The following is a 15,759-nucleotide window of genomic DNA, read 5'->3' as shown; positions in this document are numbered from 1 at the left end:
CAGCTCAGACGAATTATGTACAGATACAGAGAAGGAGGATCTCTGGGGATTGTTACTTTACCCGTGTCAAGTAGAGGGTCAGGAAGACAAGTATGTTCGGGTAGGCGTTTGGGGGTCTTCCGGATACGACAGGGGCGACAGCGATTTCTTCGATCAGTTGAAAGTTCAAGAAGTTGAGATTATTTGACAAGTTATATCCGAAACAGTTGCCAGGTAGCTGATAAGACTAATGGAGTTGACTTGAAGGATGTGGCGATTGATTTTGAACTCGCTACGGATATCAAAACGTCACTTGGGTATGTGACACTGTCTAACGAAGAAATCCTGACCTTGAAAGTAATCTAGCCTTATCCGCATTTCCGATTTCTTTCCCTCCAACAACGAGATTGCTGACAGACTTAGTTACTGCAGCCAATCTCAATACCCGTGGCAAAGTATTCACCAGCGACAGGAATGAAACCAGCCAAAGCGCTAGCAACAGGACCGACCCAACCGCAGCCTCCCTTCTCGTTGTTAACATTGCTGGAACTGAACTCGACAACCAAGTCGTCAGGCTGCAGCTGGTTGTCGATGTAGGCGGTGACGCGCATAAAAGAGGGCACCCGGTGAGCCCACTTGCGGGTGGTGCACTGGATGCCGGGCTCTCCTTTGCAGGGATAGTCGCAGTTGTTTCCGCTGCTAGTGTAAGGGCCGCAAGCAGCGTTGGGGTCGTGAGGGAAACTCGGGATCATGCTGAAGCCCTCGCAGTCGCTGAAGACCTGGTAGGCGTTCTTGTTGGCAACCTCCTCGAGAACTTCATACATGGTCGTGACGAGGCCCTCGCGCATCTCGTTGTTGGAAAGACCGGGCGTCTGTCCCCAGGCTCCCGTCATCTTGAGTTGAACGGAGACGGTCTCCTTCGTGTCGCTGGTGGGACGGCACTCGTGGTTCTGAGCACCGATGGCGCGGTCGGTCGTGATGGCTCGGGCATTGCCCGGCTCAGCGTAGATGGCCTCCCAGGTTGCCTTGAAAAGGTCGAGGTCGCCAACGTCGACCATAGTGTCGCTGAATCTGGCCTCGAGCTGGACAAGAGCTGATGCTTGGGCGGCCATGGTGGCCAGGAGTGCGTTGCTGGAGAACTTCATGATCTGCATTTTCATTCAGATGTTAGCGTATGACCCTTGAGACAAGAATCGAGAGTTCCGACTTACGAGTTCGAGGTTTTTGGAAACGAATGTTTGTAATGAATGGAAGACTTTGGAAAGTAACGAATGATGAATGTGCCACGAGCAAGATGCCTGATGAGCGGTGATGAAAGTCGTGATGAGACCGTAGGAAAACACCACTTTTATACCACAGAAGCTCTCCGAAAGCTCAAGACCTGCGGCTTACAATCCCCGCGGCATTGAGTCTTCAGCACGAGAGCCAAGCAACTTAAACCACCATGTCGACTTGGGTGAATGATGGATTCATCCAAAAAGGTAGTGATAGCATCATCTAGTTCAGTTGACAGTTGTGGGTGTGTGATCCGTTATGCGGTAGCGAACTCCTGCCAAGGCTTGTCCTCTCTAGATATGTGGTGTGCTTTAGCCGACTTCCATAACCATGAAACACTCAGCCTTCAATATTGAACACACCCATCGTGAACGTGGAGAACGACGGTTGGAATTGAGTTACAAACACGAGTCAGATTGCAACTATGGTGGAGTCATCTTCGCCCTGCATGAGCGGGTGATTTGAGCCTCTTTGAACGAACAGAGGATTAAACATCCGATAAGCTTAGATACCTTGTTGGCCATCGCAACTGCTACATACTTTATCATGAACGGCAATAGCGGGAACGGCTTTGCTGAAACCGTCACCCCTGACCCGTTGCCGATACCCGAAAGCCGGTCCTCCTCTCTTGAGTCACTTGTTATGCCCATATCAGATTTTCGCCCTATATATGCGGATCAACTAATACGCAGTATGGATGGTCAGTTTTTGAATTCTTAATACTGATTACGTGGTGGGTGAAGGAAAGCAATTGGTCATCTCATATGAATTGTTACTGTACTTTTCAGGCATCAGCATTCATGGCGACGGAACCTGAGCATTTTGTCTGGAACGTTATTCTAAATATATAGAAAAAAGGGGGGAGGTAGGAACTTCCTAGCTCAGCACTAGTCTGGACTAAAGTCAAAGTCTCCAGTCTGTAATCATATAATCCAGGATATTGATCTTGCGCTACTTTCAATTCGAAAGTCAAGACTCGAGCGGTCCGCAGCAGCTCGAAATGCTCACCTTGTGGTCGAAGGATCAAGTCCTCTATTAACCTAGCCCTAATCACCGGTATATTGCCGGCGCGAACTTCGCCATTGCTCACTCCCAAAATTGCCTTGCTGCCGAGAAACGGGGATCAAGCCTTGGCAGCAGCACGCCGGTGGCTGTGTCAACATATTCCATGCTCGAAGTCATCATTGACCATCCCATACACTATGCACTAGACCCATTGTAGTGTTGGTGTGCCGCTCGTTCACGTCTGGAGGCCACCTGAAATAAATCCCATCATGAGGCCCCTGTGGAATCCCTCTCAATAACCCATGGTGGGCTTCAGCTGGAGACTCAACTCGTCTCTCTCTTCAGTCTTGTGTACTAGGCCCAGAACAAGACTCAGCAAAGCCTCAGAACCACGTCTTCGGCATGAAAAGACCTCCAGACTATCCGCAAACAAGAACAATTTGACCATCTAAGGCAAGATTGATGTCATGAGACCTTCCAAGTAGGCCTCCGTGAAAGAGGCCACCTTGAATTTGTCACCCAGACTCCGCTGATCATCGACACCGAAGCCAGCCTCTGAGCCATAATGAGTAGTTGTCCTGGCTTTCGTGATTCTGTAAGTCCCTCATCGCCATAACCTCTTTAGACATGATCAACGGAGAGTCTATAAGCAAATGCTCTTAGTCTTCCATTAGCTCCACGCCGACTTAGCAGCTATAACGAGACAATGTTCGTTCTTGCTTTAGTAGAAGCTGAGTTCAGAGCCCAGAATAAACTAGAGTAAAAATAGCTGACCAATACAAGAGTGTCATAAATGATGATTATAGTTGTTAAGTATTTCTGTGGTAGTTGAATCCTCAGGGAGCCAATAGAAAAGTTCGTTGAACTTATTTTCAGCTACCCTTCTAGTAAAGCATCAACAGTTGCGGCTGCATCTAGGGCCATACCATAGCCAGCCTGATAGCCGGTGCCACCAGCACCATAGTTATGGACTAGATAACGAGTCTTTCCCCTCACCGTCACTTCAGTCTTCTCAACTCTCGCGCCACCTTTACGGGATGGACGGAGCCCAGCTGCAACAGCCAAGATATCCGGTGCAGGGCCTCCTTGGATCTCAGGGCTCAAGCTGGCCGTACGTTGAAGGATGGAATCCGTTTCATGCGAGAATGTGTCTCCGGTACTTTGCAGTATGTCAGATGAGTGATGTGCTGATGAGGGGTGTCCACAACCGAGGTTCAGTCAGTACTCACCTCACGCCCTTCTGCATGAATCCACCGAGGACGACGTTGCCGTTGGACCAAGGTCTTGGGATTATGTAAGTAACGTAGTCCTTTCCATGCCGCATCATGTTCGTCTTGACATGAGGGACTCTTGCGATTGCGATCTGCCCGCGAGTCGGGTAACAGCTGGCATCTTCGACACCACCCAGGTCCTTGGACGCATTTCCTGTGCAGTTGAAAACCAGAGAGACGCCGTCGGAAAAAGCCTCGTCGATGTTTGAGACTTTCTTCTTGACAATGCGGACTCCGAAATCCGTCTTGAGATAGTTGGAAAGCCATTCGAGATGCTTAGGGGCATTGACGGTGAGGGTCGTGAACGTGACTCCGACAGCAACCCCTGTTGGAAGATCGTCTTTGGGAATAGTTCGAAACTGAGATGTAGGTTAGAACGCCTCTACATCTGGACTCCTCGACGACTCACGTCTTGTAGGTACTGGGACATGGAGTCGATCTTTTCGGTGGACACTGCCTCATCCCAGTACTCGATGGATGGCGTGGGCTGGACGAACGATTCCCTTCCACGATCTTTTGCCAACTGCATGAGATGAAGATACCCAAGGCGATCCCACCTGAGAGCATTTGAGTCGCTGCCAGACACAGCAGAGAAATTGGCGCCAGCCCTGTGAGGCCTATCAGCGAGATGACTCTGCTACCAAGGCTATGGCAACTTACCAAGGAGAGGCATAGTTGATTGACGTATCGCCAGGAAGGTGCTCTGCAAATATTACGATGCGGTCCCCGAGACCTCGACGACATAAGGCTAACGCAGTGTTGAGGCCAATGATACCAGCTCTTGGGAAATGTTGTTAGTCGTAAGCAAGGGATTAACAAAGCGCGGAGGAATCTCACCCTACAATCACAATATACTTCTTCGGGAGGGCATCCATATTGAATAATATGGACGGAAAAAGAAGCCTTTGAAGGTCTAGATGAACATTTGAAGAAAAGAAGAGAAGTGTCGGCCGGTGTAGCTGTGAGTAATATATACCGAGAATTTGTTATCTGCCAATATCGTACACGAGCAAGCCGATGACAGAGTGTAGTATCACTACTACACCAGATGTTGACTTGAACTCGCACTCGCATCGACGAAAGTGGTAATGGAGCCGTCGCCCGACAAAAATGGAAGCGCGGCTACCAGCCGAGTTTTGACTGGACACTTTGCCAAGCTTCTTCGGGGGTCCGCGGATGAGCAACAAGGAATCAACATGTGAACGGTGATTTGGACACAAGGGTATAACTATATAAGATGGCTCTCTGCAAAACACTTTCCAATGCGGGGAACAACTTAACAAGTCAGTAACCGACACTCGAGTCTCATTCTCTGTTCTTTGACTCTTAGTCTTTGAGGTGATCCAACACATCAAATCTCAATTTCCGCATCAAAATGTCTACACATTCGCAGGTTCTCGAGGGCTATCAGAAGCGCCTGGCCGCCCTTGAAGCCTCCTCCAATCCTCTGGCTCAAGGAGCTGCCTTCATCGACGGAGAGATCGTGCCCCTTCTCGAAGCCCGCATTCCAATCATCGATCAGGGTTTCCTCCATGGCGACCTCACCTACGACGTCCCCGCCATCTGGGACGGTCGCATCTTCCGCTGGGAAGACCACTTGGATCGACTGGAGGCGAGCTGCAAGAAACTTCGTCTAGTCTCTCCTCTATCGCGTGAGGAGATCACCAACGCCGTCGTGGAGATGACCAAGAAGAGCGGCATCAAAGATGCCTATGTCGAGCTCATCGTCACCCGCGGCATGCACTTCGTCCGGAGCCTCAACCCCAACGAAGCGCCCAAGCCGTGCGCAATCTATATCATCGTCATGCCATACGTGTGGGTGATGCCTCTGGAAATGCAAGATGTCGGCGGCGCTGCAATCATCACGCGGACCGTCAGACGTATACCCCCTGGCGCCATCGACCCTACCGTCAAGAATCTGCAGTGGGGTGACTTTATCCGCGGCCTCTTCGAGGCTCGGGACCGGGGGTCTATGTATCCTATCCTCACTGACGGCGATACGAACCTGACTGAGGGGGCAGGTTACAACATCTGGATTGTAGTGGATGGCGTCCTGTACACGCCTGAGCGCGGCGTTCTTGAGGGTATTACTAGGAGGACTGTGATTGAGATTGCCCGCGCAAAGGGTATTGAGGTTCGGGTTGAGGTTGTGCCGGTCGAGCTTGCATACAAGGCGCAGGAAATCTTTACATGCACGACGGCGGCCGGCATCTCGCCTATCGTCACGCTGGACGAAGTCCCCGTTGGCGATGGCAAAGTTGGTCCCGTCACCAAGCTCATCTGGGATGAGTACTGGGCGTGGCACTACGACCCTAAGCTCACGGTGGAAATCAACTATGATGCCTAATTTGGGGAAACATTTTGTTGAGGTTTTGCGCGAATCCGAGGTGTTTTAGTGATCTAGAAGCCCTATAGCCAAATGAATTTCACGTTGATGATTGACCACGCATGAGCGACAATCCAACTAAAGATTGCAATATGAGACGATAGACGGTGAACATTGTGTTTGGTTGGCAGAACGTTGAGGGAGCACGCCATCACTGATACGATCGATGGCCAGACGCGCAGCTATGCGAAAGCGAAGCGTGGCATTTCATGACACCTCATCATGAATGCCGTTGGGTGACAACCGACGTAACCAACGTAACCAAATCCAGGGCTGCTATCTGTGGCTGGGGTAGCAGGGAATACAACTATTCGTACCTGGGATATTAGAATTAAAGTGTCGGACCTCTTATCTACCCGCGCTTCCAACTGCTAAGAATGTTACAGTGTCATTGGTCAAACAGATCTACCCGCGCTTTCTCGGCTTGGCTCCGGGTCCTCCGGACTCTCGGGTCCCGCAGCGGGGACCGGTGCCCCACTACTCCGCCTCAACATCCACGTCAATCCTTTGACTCCTACAACCGACTTCTCCTACCCACTCTGAGGCAATAATCACCTCAGTCCTGTCCTGTCTTCTTTGTAACCTCCATTTCTCGGCTCTACTACTGCTGGTTTCGATTCTGTTTCCCATCCCCGGGACTGCCGGCCGAGTTCGATCAGCCACGGAACTTGGAGATCCTCGAAGCGAACGGTGAACCTTTCCCACCTGATCGCCATGCCACCCGCCACGAAGCTCTGGCCACAGTTCAAACGAAGCAGAGATGGATGCCTGACATGCAGATCTCGGAAGAAAAAGTGCAACGAAGTCAAACCTACATGTCGAGGTTGTCATCGCAACAAGCTGACATGTCGCTGGGCGGAGGTGTCTTCTCCGGACCTTGCCGAAAGTGAAGACAATATTTCGACGCTCGGCGGGTCGAGTGCTTCCAGGTCTTCTACCGCGGATATCTCGTTATTCCGCAGATCAACAGACGCCAGTCTACCTGCTCGACGGCCTTCCTTGTCCCCTTCGTTCAAGTCCACCCATAACGTCAACGAGGAGGATCATACGAGCCGTTTGCCAGAGACGCTCTGGGCACCCGGTGTTGGATCTTTCTTGAGCACCATGAAGCCCTGCGCATTCACCTCATCCTCACCACTTCTCATACAGCATTACATTTGTGCTACGGGAAATCTCCTGCCCATGCCCGTGAAGGAAAATGCATTCATCAACGATATCCTGCCGCTCGCCTGTGTGGATGACTTGCTCATGCACAGTCTCCTAGCCCTCAGTGGTGTCCACCTCGGCGTCAAGGAGGCGGGCAATACAACTATTAGAATGGCAGCTCTGAGCCACCACTCTCATGTTCTCCGCCAGCTCCGCATACAACTCGGGAATGCCGATGGCCTTGATGCCAATAAGACTACCAGGCTTCTCCTGGTGCTCATGATGCTGTGTCACTTCGAGGCCTGTCGCTCCCTTCCTCATCGGTGCATGAAATGGCGCCATACTTGTACTAACTCCTTCTCATTCATACAGGTCATTTCTGGACAGAATTCAGGTAGCCTATTTGTGCATCTAGGTGCTTGCAGGCAACTCATTGCTAAGCTTACCACTTTCGGCTCAAAACGACTTGTTGAGAATGACATCGGAAAACAGATAGGCCTGGTCCTAGAACTTTACTCCTACCTGGTGATCGCCAATACATTGACGCCTCACGGACTCATCGTCACACGGACGCTCCCTCATGACGAATACTGTATTTCTCTATCAAAACTCACCTCCTACAAGACCTTTGGGATAATGTTCGCCGGAAGTGACGGCCTATTCGAACTCATCCCCCGCGTCTCGCATCTCTTCAGTCGTCGTCTGGCAGAAGAGGCCACCGGCTCATCAGAACCATCTCCCGAGATCATCGAAGAATATGATCAACTGCGTTCGCGTCTCGACTCCTGGGTGTCTGACGATTCTATCGACTTGACCATCGATACGCAGAGCCTCCGTTTCACGAGCAACGAGGTGATACGACTCGGAGTTCGCCTGTACCTCCTCGCGGCCGCGGCCGGGTCCACGATCACAGACCTGGAGACCCTCCGTGAAGTCCACGACACCGTTGATCAGCTCCTGCTAATGGTGATGAAAATCCGGAACACGCAGTGGACGGCAAACTCGTTATGGCCTGTACTGATGATGGGGTCATGTATGGTCCGGCAAGACCACCGGGACGTACTTAGGCGAAACCTTCGAGGTGGGCACTATTACATGGGCCATACTTCTAGAGCATGTGATCTCTTGGAGCGATTGTGGGATGATCCGGATCCCAGGTGTTATGGGCCGTATGGGCTGTATATGACGATTGAGCGGTATAACCCTACGTTTTGCTCGCTTTGAGAACATCTGTGGTATTTTTATGGTAGTGTTGAGGAATACAGACCTCATGGAATCAGATCTAAATCATTGCCTCCATAATAGCAGGCGTGACCAACGGAAGAATTGTTGAATCGTGTAATGACACAGAACCAGTATAGTGGGGAAAAGAGAGCCGGCACAATGACTCCGCTTCTCTTCCCAGTGAACACCTCGAGACTAAGCTTCCCGATCCCGTTTCCAATGCAGTTTCGTCTACCTCAGGTGGCGCCAAAGAGATCTTGGTGCAGCGGACGAACAAAGACTCTGATAAGGACTCAGATGTTGACCTAGAGGAGAAACAATTGAGAACTTTTGTCAAGGCCCAAGTAAATGCGAGTGGTGCATCAAATGGGTCGAGGATGAGCTAATAAAGAAGAAGAAATCTGCGACGGGGACGGTCATGAGCGACCATTTGGAGATGTTTTCCACAGGAGAATTCTCTGGAAGGATCTCCTCAAGGAGAAGCGCATACAGCATAGCCTCAATAATGAAGACTTTGGCTCTTTATCGGAGGTTGATAGCTGTCAAGTCTGGAATACTGATGGCACGGAGCACACGAGAGAAGGTGTAGATGAAGTAGTTGCGAACTTGCGGATTGTTCTGAATATGCTTGTTAAATCGAGGGGCCCGGTGTCTGATTCTCATGGAACCAGAGAGGAATAGTCGATGACACGAGTAGCTTATCGTGCGAGTGAAAGAGTTATTGTCAGCTTTAGTTGCTACGCGAGTAAAAGTTCTAAGCTACAGCCCTACGAGGAGGAACCCTTCTGGTCTGACTTTACTAGAATATCTGGAGTACTTAATTTCACAGACTTAGTATCCCTAGAGCGCTTCCTCTATCCTCCATAGCGGTATAGCGCCCTTTAGGGCCGCTGCATGGCGTTTATACACGAGAGTGCCCGATTCTGCATCCACGGGCAACATCAGGCAAAAGATGGATCTATCACGGCAATGTTCACCAGCAATTTCATTTACGTTGTTGGAGGACCGGGGCTGTGAGTAGATCTCGTGGGAAACCCGAGGTAATGATTCGTTTCATGATGCAGATGACCATAAATCAAATATGACATGAAAGTATGACATTTGGTTATGATTCATAAATTTTTCTTACAAGATCTCCCCGTCTAGTACTTATAGATACACAAGGCAAGACCTTTAAGCGTACATGATAATAATCAAAGTCTTTCAATCTCCTAAATCTTCTGTGATTTTGGCTCCGATTTCTACTTCTAGCCGGCTAGTTGTTATTTGCCGCTACGTGATCCTTGCATTCTTAGGCTCTCCAATGTTCTAAGTCCAACCAATCCGTAGTCAGAGCGCCATATTCAGTCCGAGTCGTAAGAGCTGTCGGAGTCGTCAAACTCGTCAGAGTCGCTAAGCCATTCTCCAGGAACATGCAACTTGGGGTTCTCCACCAGCTGCCAAAAGTCGCGAGCGAACTCCTCCGTGGCAGGATCCCAAATCAGTTTCCAGTCTTCTGTCCGAGGACCGTAAGTGAAGGATTCTAGGCGAGGCCCGCACACACGCACGTCCCCCATCCCGTAACTACTCGAATAGGCCAACTGCGCATTCATGTACCAACGACGATGCCGATATGACCGTAATCGAGGATGACAAAGAAAGGTCTCCAGTTCCTGTTTACCGTAGTCCGACATGTCAATTCCCGAGAATTTGACATCTTCGAGCCATGCATTCATGGTTCGGGATGAGAAACGAAGAAGAAGACGACGGGCTCTACCCATATCGCGATACCTAGATGCAGATATCGACCAGTGCAAGAAATTCACATGACTACGCCATATTCCCATCATAAAAGGCGTCGCGAAAGCTCTATTATGATAAATGTCTTTACTCACAATCCCAAGCTCGCTCTGGGATATATCTGTGAATAGCCATCGCGCTAACTCTCTCCAGGACAGGAAATCCCCATTCTCGGCAGTTTTACCGAACGATTCAGAATCGTGTTTGGGGCATTTTCCAGAAGTAAATTGCGGCGGTGTTCTCTTGAAGTAGGCCTGTGCAAAGTGGGATAGGTTTGACATTGGAGTCCCCATCGCTTCTTGCCGAAATTGAGCAGGGGCGCAGCCCGAATGCTGAATCGTCCGTAGCAGTAGTCGAGGGTCAACAAAATCCCAGAATAGAGAGCCAAAGCGGGCCGATATAGGCAGCTGATCGAATTCAATATCTCCCTTGCTGGTCAAGAGGGACAGACATCCGGGATACTTCCACATGACGAATGACAGGCCAGTAGCAGTAGAGTTGCGGAAGCTAAGATCAGGACGGAACGAATCTGGAATAGCTGCGTCAAAGTCGCCAAATGACAGAATAAATCTGAGTAGGTCCAAGGCATGTGTGACCCGGGGCATCGACCATTGCCAAAGGTACAATGTATCTGATGTGTTATTTTTTTCCATATTGAAATTGGATTCCGTCAGGTATAGGCCCATGTCAACGAGCTCCCTGGCGACGTCTAGGTGGCACTTGTACAGAGCTAGCTAAGAATTCAGATATAGATTAGCTTAAAGGGGATATCAATGTCAAAGAAAAGGTGATAGACCAGGCCATACATGCAGCAGAGTCCGTCCATCCACCCGACGGTCCCAGAGAGACGCATGGCCCTCCATGAAATGCTGATGAATAGCAGGCCATGATCCCTCTTCGACAAGGCCGAAGATCGGTGCATCGGACGGACGTGTGGCCCATGGTGTGAGGGAACTTTTCCAACCCGTGCAAGGGTTGTATATCGTTTGAAAATCCCATGCTTTTTCTGATATCCACCAAGGCAGCTGGATCCGTGCTTGTCGTGCTGTGAAGTATAAGCATCGTGCACTCAATTGAGGAGTTCCCAACGCTCACTTTGCGTGCCTGTATTCGAAGGATCAGACGAAGTTCGATATGTAAAGCTGCCGAAGAAGGAAGCCCGCTGATAGGGAATAGGTGTCAGCTCCTGTTTTCGCCGTGGACGCCGTCGTTGAATTTCAACGACGCTTTCCTCATCTGTTCCTTCCTTTTGTTTCTTTTTCAAAACGACGCTAGATTCGCTCGAAGGCAGCTCCGATAAACATGTCTGGAGGACATTCAGCACCGGGGTTTGATGAGATAGCTGATCGTGCCTAGAGCTGTCAGTCAAGCTCCGCCAATAAGAATTGATACTGACGAATTTTGAGCAAGCAGCAAGCCGACTTGACTCTTAAGGGAAAGCATCTCGTTATGCACAGACATGATCATAGATGCTGATGTGGTGTTAATAGACATGGAAAGCATCTGAAAGATACAATGCAATCTCTCTTGGTAACTCTGTATCAAGTCCTTCTTGGACGAAACCCTGAGCTTCGTAAGGGTTCTCCGAGTCTTCTTGGCCGTCGTTATCTGATTTTGCCAGTCTTCAGCTAATGGGCTGAGGTCGTTTACTAGGTCACGACAAGACTGGAGAACCGACGCAGTCGCGCTGCCGTGTATCAGGTACTGATGCTGCGTGGACGCGGCAGCAACGGTGTCGAGTATCAATCGAACTTCGTCGAGCTGTTTGAGAAGGCGCTGGATGTCGTCCGGGACGTCCTTGACTTCGTCCCACAGCTTCTTGATCTTGAAGGCGCTCTTGGTAAAGAGCTCGGCGACGGCGATGGCGCTCGCTACCGTGCCAAATATCTCGGCCATCGTTCGATATTGCAATCGTGTACTTCGCCGTTTTCTGTTCTCCGATGAAATGCTTCTCTAAGCGATACCGCGATTTGGGAAGTTTGTCTTGTGGGATCGCAGAATGTTGGTTGCGGCAAGATGTTGGTCACGGCAGAATCAGGCTGTGAGGAGAGCAGAAGTCAGCTGGTCATGGGCATTTTCGAGGCGGGGTTTCCTTCTGCTTATGAAGGCTCAGCGGTCTGCGCCTCCTGCAGCTTGCAGCCTCACTTAAGAATTGTGCCTTCCTGACGTGTGATTCGATGATTCATGCTTATAAGCGGCCCAACTGTTAGCCACGTCTCGGCTCTTGTGCGACATACTCTGACCAGTCACGATCGTGGAAATCGTGCTACTGCGAATGTGTACAAGATGCAATATTGAACAGTCTAAGTTACGTACGAAGCGAAAGTGTATAAACTCTATACGACATATCCCAAAACACCAACACACCATTTCACTGAATAGTCGGGGGCGGAGACGGCCTCTTCTTCCGCTTCGGCGGCTCCGGCATCACCGGCTCCGGCAGCTTGACGACCTCGGGCACCTGGCCGATCTCGGATGCCGTCACGACTTCCGGCTGCTTGTCCAGGAGATCAGACTCCTTCACCAGCTCGAAGGAGTCGAAGCGCCGGACCACCTCGGGCTGTCTGGCGACCTCGGGCTTGACGGGCGTGGGCTGGACTACTTCGACGAAGCTCTGCTCCAGCTCCGTCGCTGGCTCTGGCTTGAGTACCTGGACTTCGAGAGGTGCTCCGTTCATCTGAACGGGCTCGGTCTTTGGTGTCTCGGGCTGCTTGGCCTCGATTTGCTTTGCCTCAGGCTCGACCACGATAGGTTTGGCGGTCTCCGTCTTCACGGTCTCCGTCTTTGCCGATTCAGTCTTTGCGGGCTCGACCTCTGCCGATTTCGCCTGTGTCTGCTCAGGTTGGGCTTCCTCCTGCGACGGAGCCTCCTCCTTCCCATCCCACAACTGCTTCACGGTTCCCCAGTACCTGTCTCCATCCAGCCTCGCGTGAGCAACATGCTGGCTGCCCTCAAATCTCTCCCTCTCAACCTGGAACCCGACCTCCTTAGCCTCGTTAGCGTGCTTCTCGACATCACCCCAGTAAATCATCTCGTCCTCCTTGCTGTAAAGATACACCCTGCGCTGCTCGCTCTGCAACAGCGCCCTGTGCTTCAACGCATTCCACATCTTGCCAAAAATGCCACTCTTCCCGAACGGGATCTGGAAGATCCAGAACCAGCCGATGATGACATGCACGAACGGCGCCAAGAACCGCGGCAGCGCCGCCGACAGCGCGCGGTAGCTCCGCATCCAGTGGAAGCCGCCGGGGCACGAGTCGTAGACGGTGACGTGCGGCGGCAGCTCCAGCCGTCCCGCGCGGTCGGCGGCGGCGTACAGCTCGTAGAACTTTGCGAGGTTGGTGGCGCCGCCGTTGGAGAAGACGTGCAGGAGGAGCTGGGGGCGGGCGGTCTCCCCGGGCGCCGCGGTGGCGGTGGTGTCGGCGAGGGCGCGGACGACGGAGACGGCGGGCTTGATCTCGCGCTTGGCGATGCGGGCGGAGAGGGTGTGGATGAAGGGGCACTTGACGAGGAGGATGCGGGCCGTGGGGTAGAGGGCCGTGTAGCGCGAGGTGTACTTCGCGATGTGCACGTCCTGGGCGGACATCCACGTGAAGAGGACGATGAGTTTGGGGGAGTTCGGGTCCGCGGAGGCGCCGGAGGGGGGTTCGTAGAGGAATGTGTTTGGGGAGAGGGGGACCATGTTGGGTAGGGGGCTTGCGGGCCGAGAGAGTTGATTTGACGCCATGATGGGCTGCAGGAGGTTGAGAGCAACGTTGATGAGGTCGTCAATCGTGTTTGGAGGAGTGATGTGAATGAAGGACGGTGGATGTGTGGAGGAAGTGAGGTTGGATATAAAGTAGTGGACCTGAGGTCATGGACGAGACACTAGCTTGAATTTGGGAGCTGCAAGCCCAGGCCCCAAAGTGTCCTCTTGGGAGTTGTAGTCATGGCAAGGTTGTTAAGGTTTGCAAGGTAATCCTTTCCAGGAGCTACCTCGGTTGGGATCCCTGATCGGCGGGGTTGGGAAAATCGTATTGCGATTATGAAGGATCAAGAGGATTTGGGATATTCATTTATTGATCCACTTAAGCCGAATGGATGTTGAAGCCGGCGGACCGGCGGCGGAATTGCAACGCCGCGTTGGCGAGTTTTAGTGGATAGCCCACGGCCGGGGGGTTCGGAGGAACCGGAGGAACCGGAGGAGCAAGTTTTACGATTCCCAACGGCTGAGAAGGTCAATTCCTCGATCTCAAATGAAACAACATCAATTCAGCCCAGCCTGAGTACGAAGAACGGCTAGTTGACACAGCAAGCGGCATAAAATCATGTCGTCAGTGTTGCACTTCCCGCCGCATGTGAAGTGGAGCGTTTCAGCCAAATTCAAGCAGCGGTATCCCGGTTGAGAAAGTCTTGAATCATCAGTCGTTCCCGTTTCGTCGTTTCTCGAAGTTCGGTTGATTTGGTGTGCCATTGGTGATATGGTGACAGGTGACAGCTGTGACGGCCCGGAAAGGTTGGATGAGCGTACTGCGCAGTGCACAGCAGAGGCGGACAACGCGCCATCTCGCATGTCGTGTGGGAAGCAAACAGATCTCGAGGGCAGGGGTTCATCGGATCTGCACAAGGATTATTTAAACATTTTCTTCTGTTTGCTGGGGCGTGTTCATTCTCTTCTGCGCAGGGTAAAGTAGCTGTGTTGGTCTCTGGCTGCGTTGCGGAGGACATGCCCCGGTAAGCAGCCCTCGCCAAGATGGCCGAGAACCCCCGACGCCTCGCCGTTGCGATCTCAAAGTCACTTCAAGAGCTCGTGTCTTCAACGGCTCCTGTCTGGGACTTTGATGGCTGTGTCTTGTGTCACTATCCCCTGAATGACACCTGGGACGGCTACTGCAGGCGCCCGTCGAGCATGGGCACTGCAGGTCAGGGTAGAACATGGACATTGAGCCGAGATTTGGAAGCACCATCCGTGTTTTGTAGCAGAACCAAGAGGCGTTGCAAGGTGAATGCGTGGCGAAGGTCTCGACATATTGTATATCAATATAGTGACTACGTTGAAGTCAGCGATGAGTCCCTAATCCGAGAGCATTGGGACGATATCTTCCTTGGCGACACGATAGATAGGTGTAATCCGAGAATAGAACCAACCCATACAGGCTCGCCTAACGAACGTGTGCAACACTTGGAGCGTAGAAGTGTGCAAAATAGGATGCCGACTTGTCCGCGACTGCAACCTCGTTTGTCGGGTAAAGGAGAACGGAACCCAGTTCAAAGGGCCGAATTACTTGGGCGTATTCGGGCCACGAGGTCGGCCCAGCTGTCTAGACGGAAAGACTGGACGAGTCTTGGGGCAAACAGAACGGGATCGGCTGCCGTGGACATGGAGCGCCGTATTTGTCGAAGTCCTGACCATCTTCCTGATCAGCGAGTATCTCCTCTGAAGGGATTGGAGGAATGGCGACTTCCGTATACCCAGCTTCGAGGACATGAAGATTCGGGTTGAATGGTTCAGAGAGACGTTGGCTGGGTTTCCTTGAGGCAAGACGGGAAGGTTTGCGATACGTACACTGAACTTTGCGGCAAGTGACGACACCGCCAAACGAGAAGGGCGGAAGACCGTTGCATCGTGACTTCCACAACGGCAAGTACCCCCTCACCCTCAGCCCCTTCCCTTCTTGCGAGTCGACTCCTTCCCGGATGGAAGGCACAAACTAC

The 15,759-nt window shown here is 51.7% G+C and overlaps 4 protein-coding genes across 4 annotated transcripts; 1 reads left to right on the top strand and 3 right to left on the bottom strand.

Annotated features, from left to right (window-relative positions):
• Nucleotides 1–398: 398 nt before the first annotated feature.
• CkaCkLH20_03962 (d-amino acid oxidase) lies at nucleotides 399–4,405 on the bottom strand (the record flags this gene model as incomplete). The annotated part of the gene is made up of 7 exons (XM_038886681.1): nucleotides 399–1,127; nucleotides 1,191–1,234; nucleotides 3,186–3,418; nucleotides 3,489–3,889; nucleotides 3,940–4,138; nucleotides 4,191–4,310; nucleotides 4,368–4,405. 7 exons carry the CDS (start codon nucleotides 4,403–4,405, stop codon nucleotides 399–401), a joined length of 1,764 nt encoding a protein of 587 aa, XP_038747931.1.
• A 500-nt stretch (nucleotides 4,406–4,905) lies between these two features.
• CkaCkLH20_03961 (uncharacterized protein) lies at nucleotides 4,906–5,877 on the top strand (the record flags this gene model as incomplete). Its single annotated transcript, XM_038886680.1, has 1 exon — nucleotides 4,906–5,877. The coding sequence occupies one exon, from the start codon at nucleotides 4,906–4,908 to the stop codon at nucleotides 5,875–5,877; it is 972 nt and encodes a 323-aa protein (XP_038747930.1).
• A 3,752-nt stretch (nucleotides 5,878–9,629) lies between these two features.
• Nucleotides 9,630–11,961, bottom strand: CkaCkLH20_03960 (uncharacterized protein; the record flags this gene model as incomplete). Its single annotated transcript, XM_038886679.1, has 2 exons — nucleotides 9,630–9,781; nucleotides 11,724–11,961. The coding sequence occupies 2 exons, from the start codon at nucleotides 11,959–11,961 to the stop codon at nucleotides 9,630–9,632; spliced, it is 390 nt and encodes a 129-aa protein (XP_038747929.1).
• Nucleotides 11,962–12,436: 475 nt separating this feature from the next.
• Nucleotides 12,437–13,747, bottom strand: CkaCkLH20_03959 (uncharacterized protein; the record flags this gene model as incomplete). The annotated part of the gene is made up of 1 exon (XM_038886678.1): nucleotides 12,437–13,747. The coding sequence occupies one exon, from the start codon at nucleotides 13,745–13,747 to the stop codon at nucleotides 12,437–12,439; it is 1,311 nt and encodes a 436-aa protein (XP_038747928.1).
• Nucleotides 13,748–15,759: the final 2,012 nt, after the last annotated feature.

Source organism: Colletotrichum karsti, assembly GCF_011947395.1.
Source record: "Colletotrichum karsti strain CkLH20 chromosome Unknown Scaffold10, whole genome shotgun sequence".
NCBI lineage: Eukaryota > Fungi > Ascomycota > Sordariomycetes > Glomerellales > Glomerellaceae > Colletotrichum > Colletotrichum karsti.
Note: the sequence above shows the minus strand (reverse complement) of the source record. Positions and strands in the feature narration are given on the sequence as shown.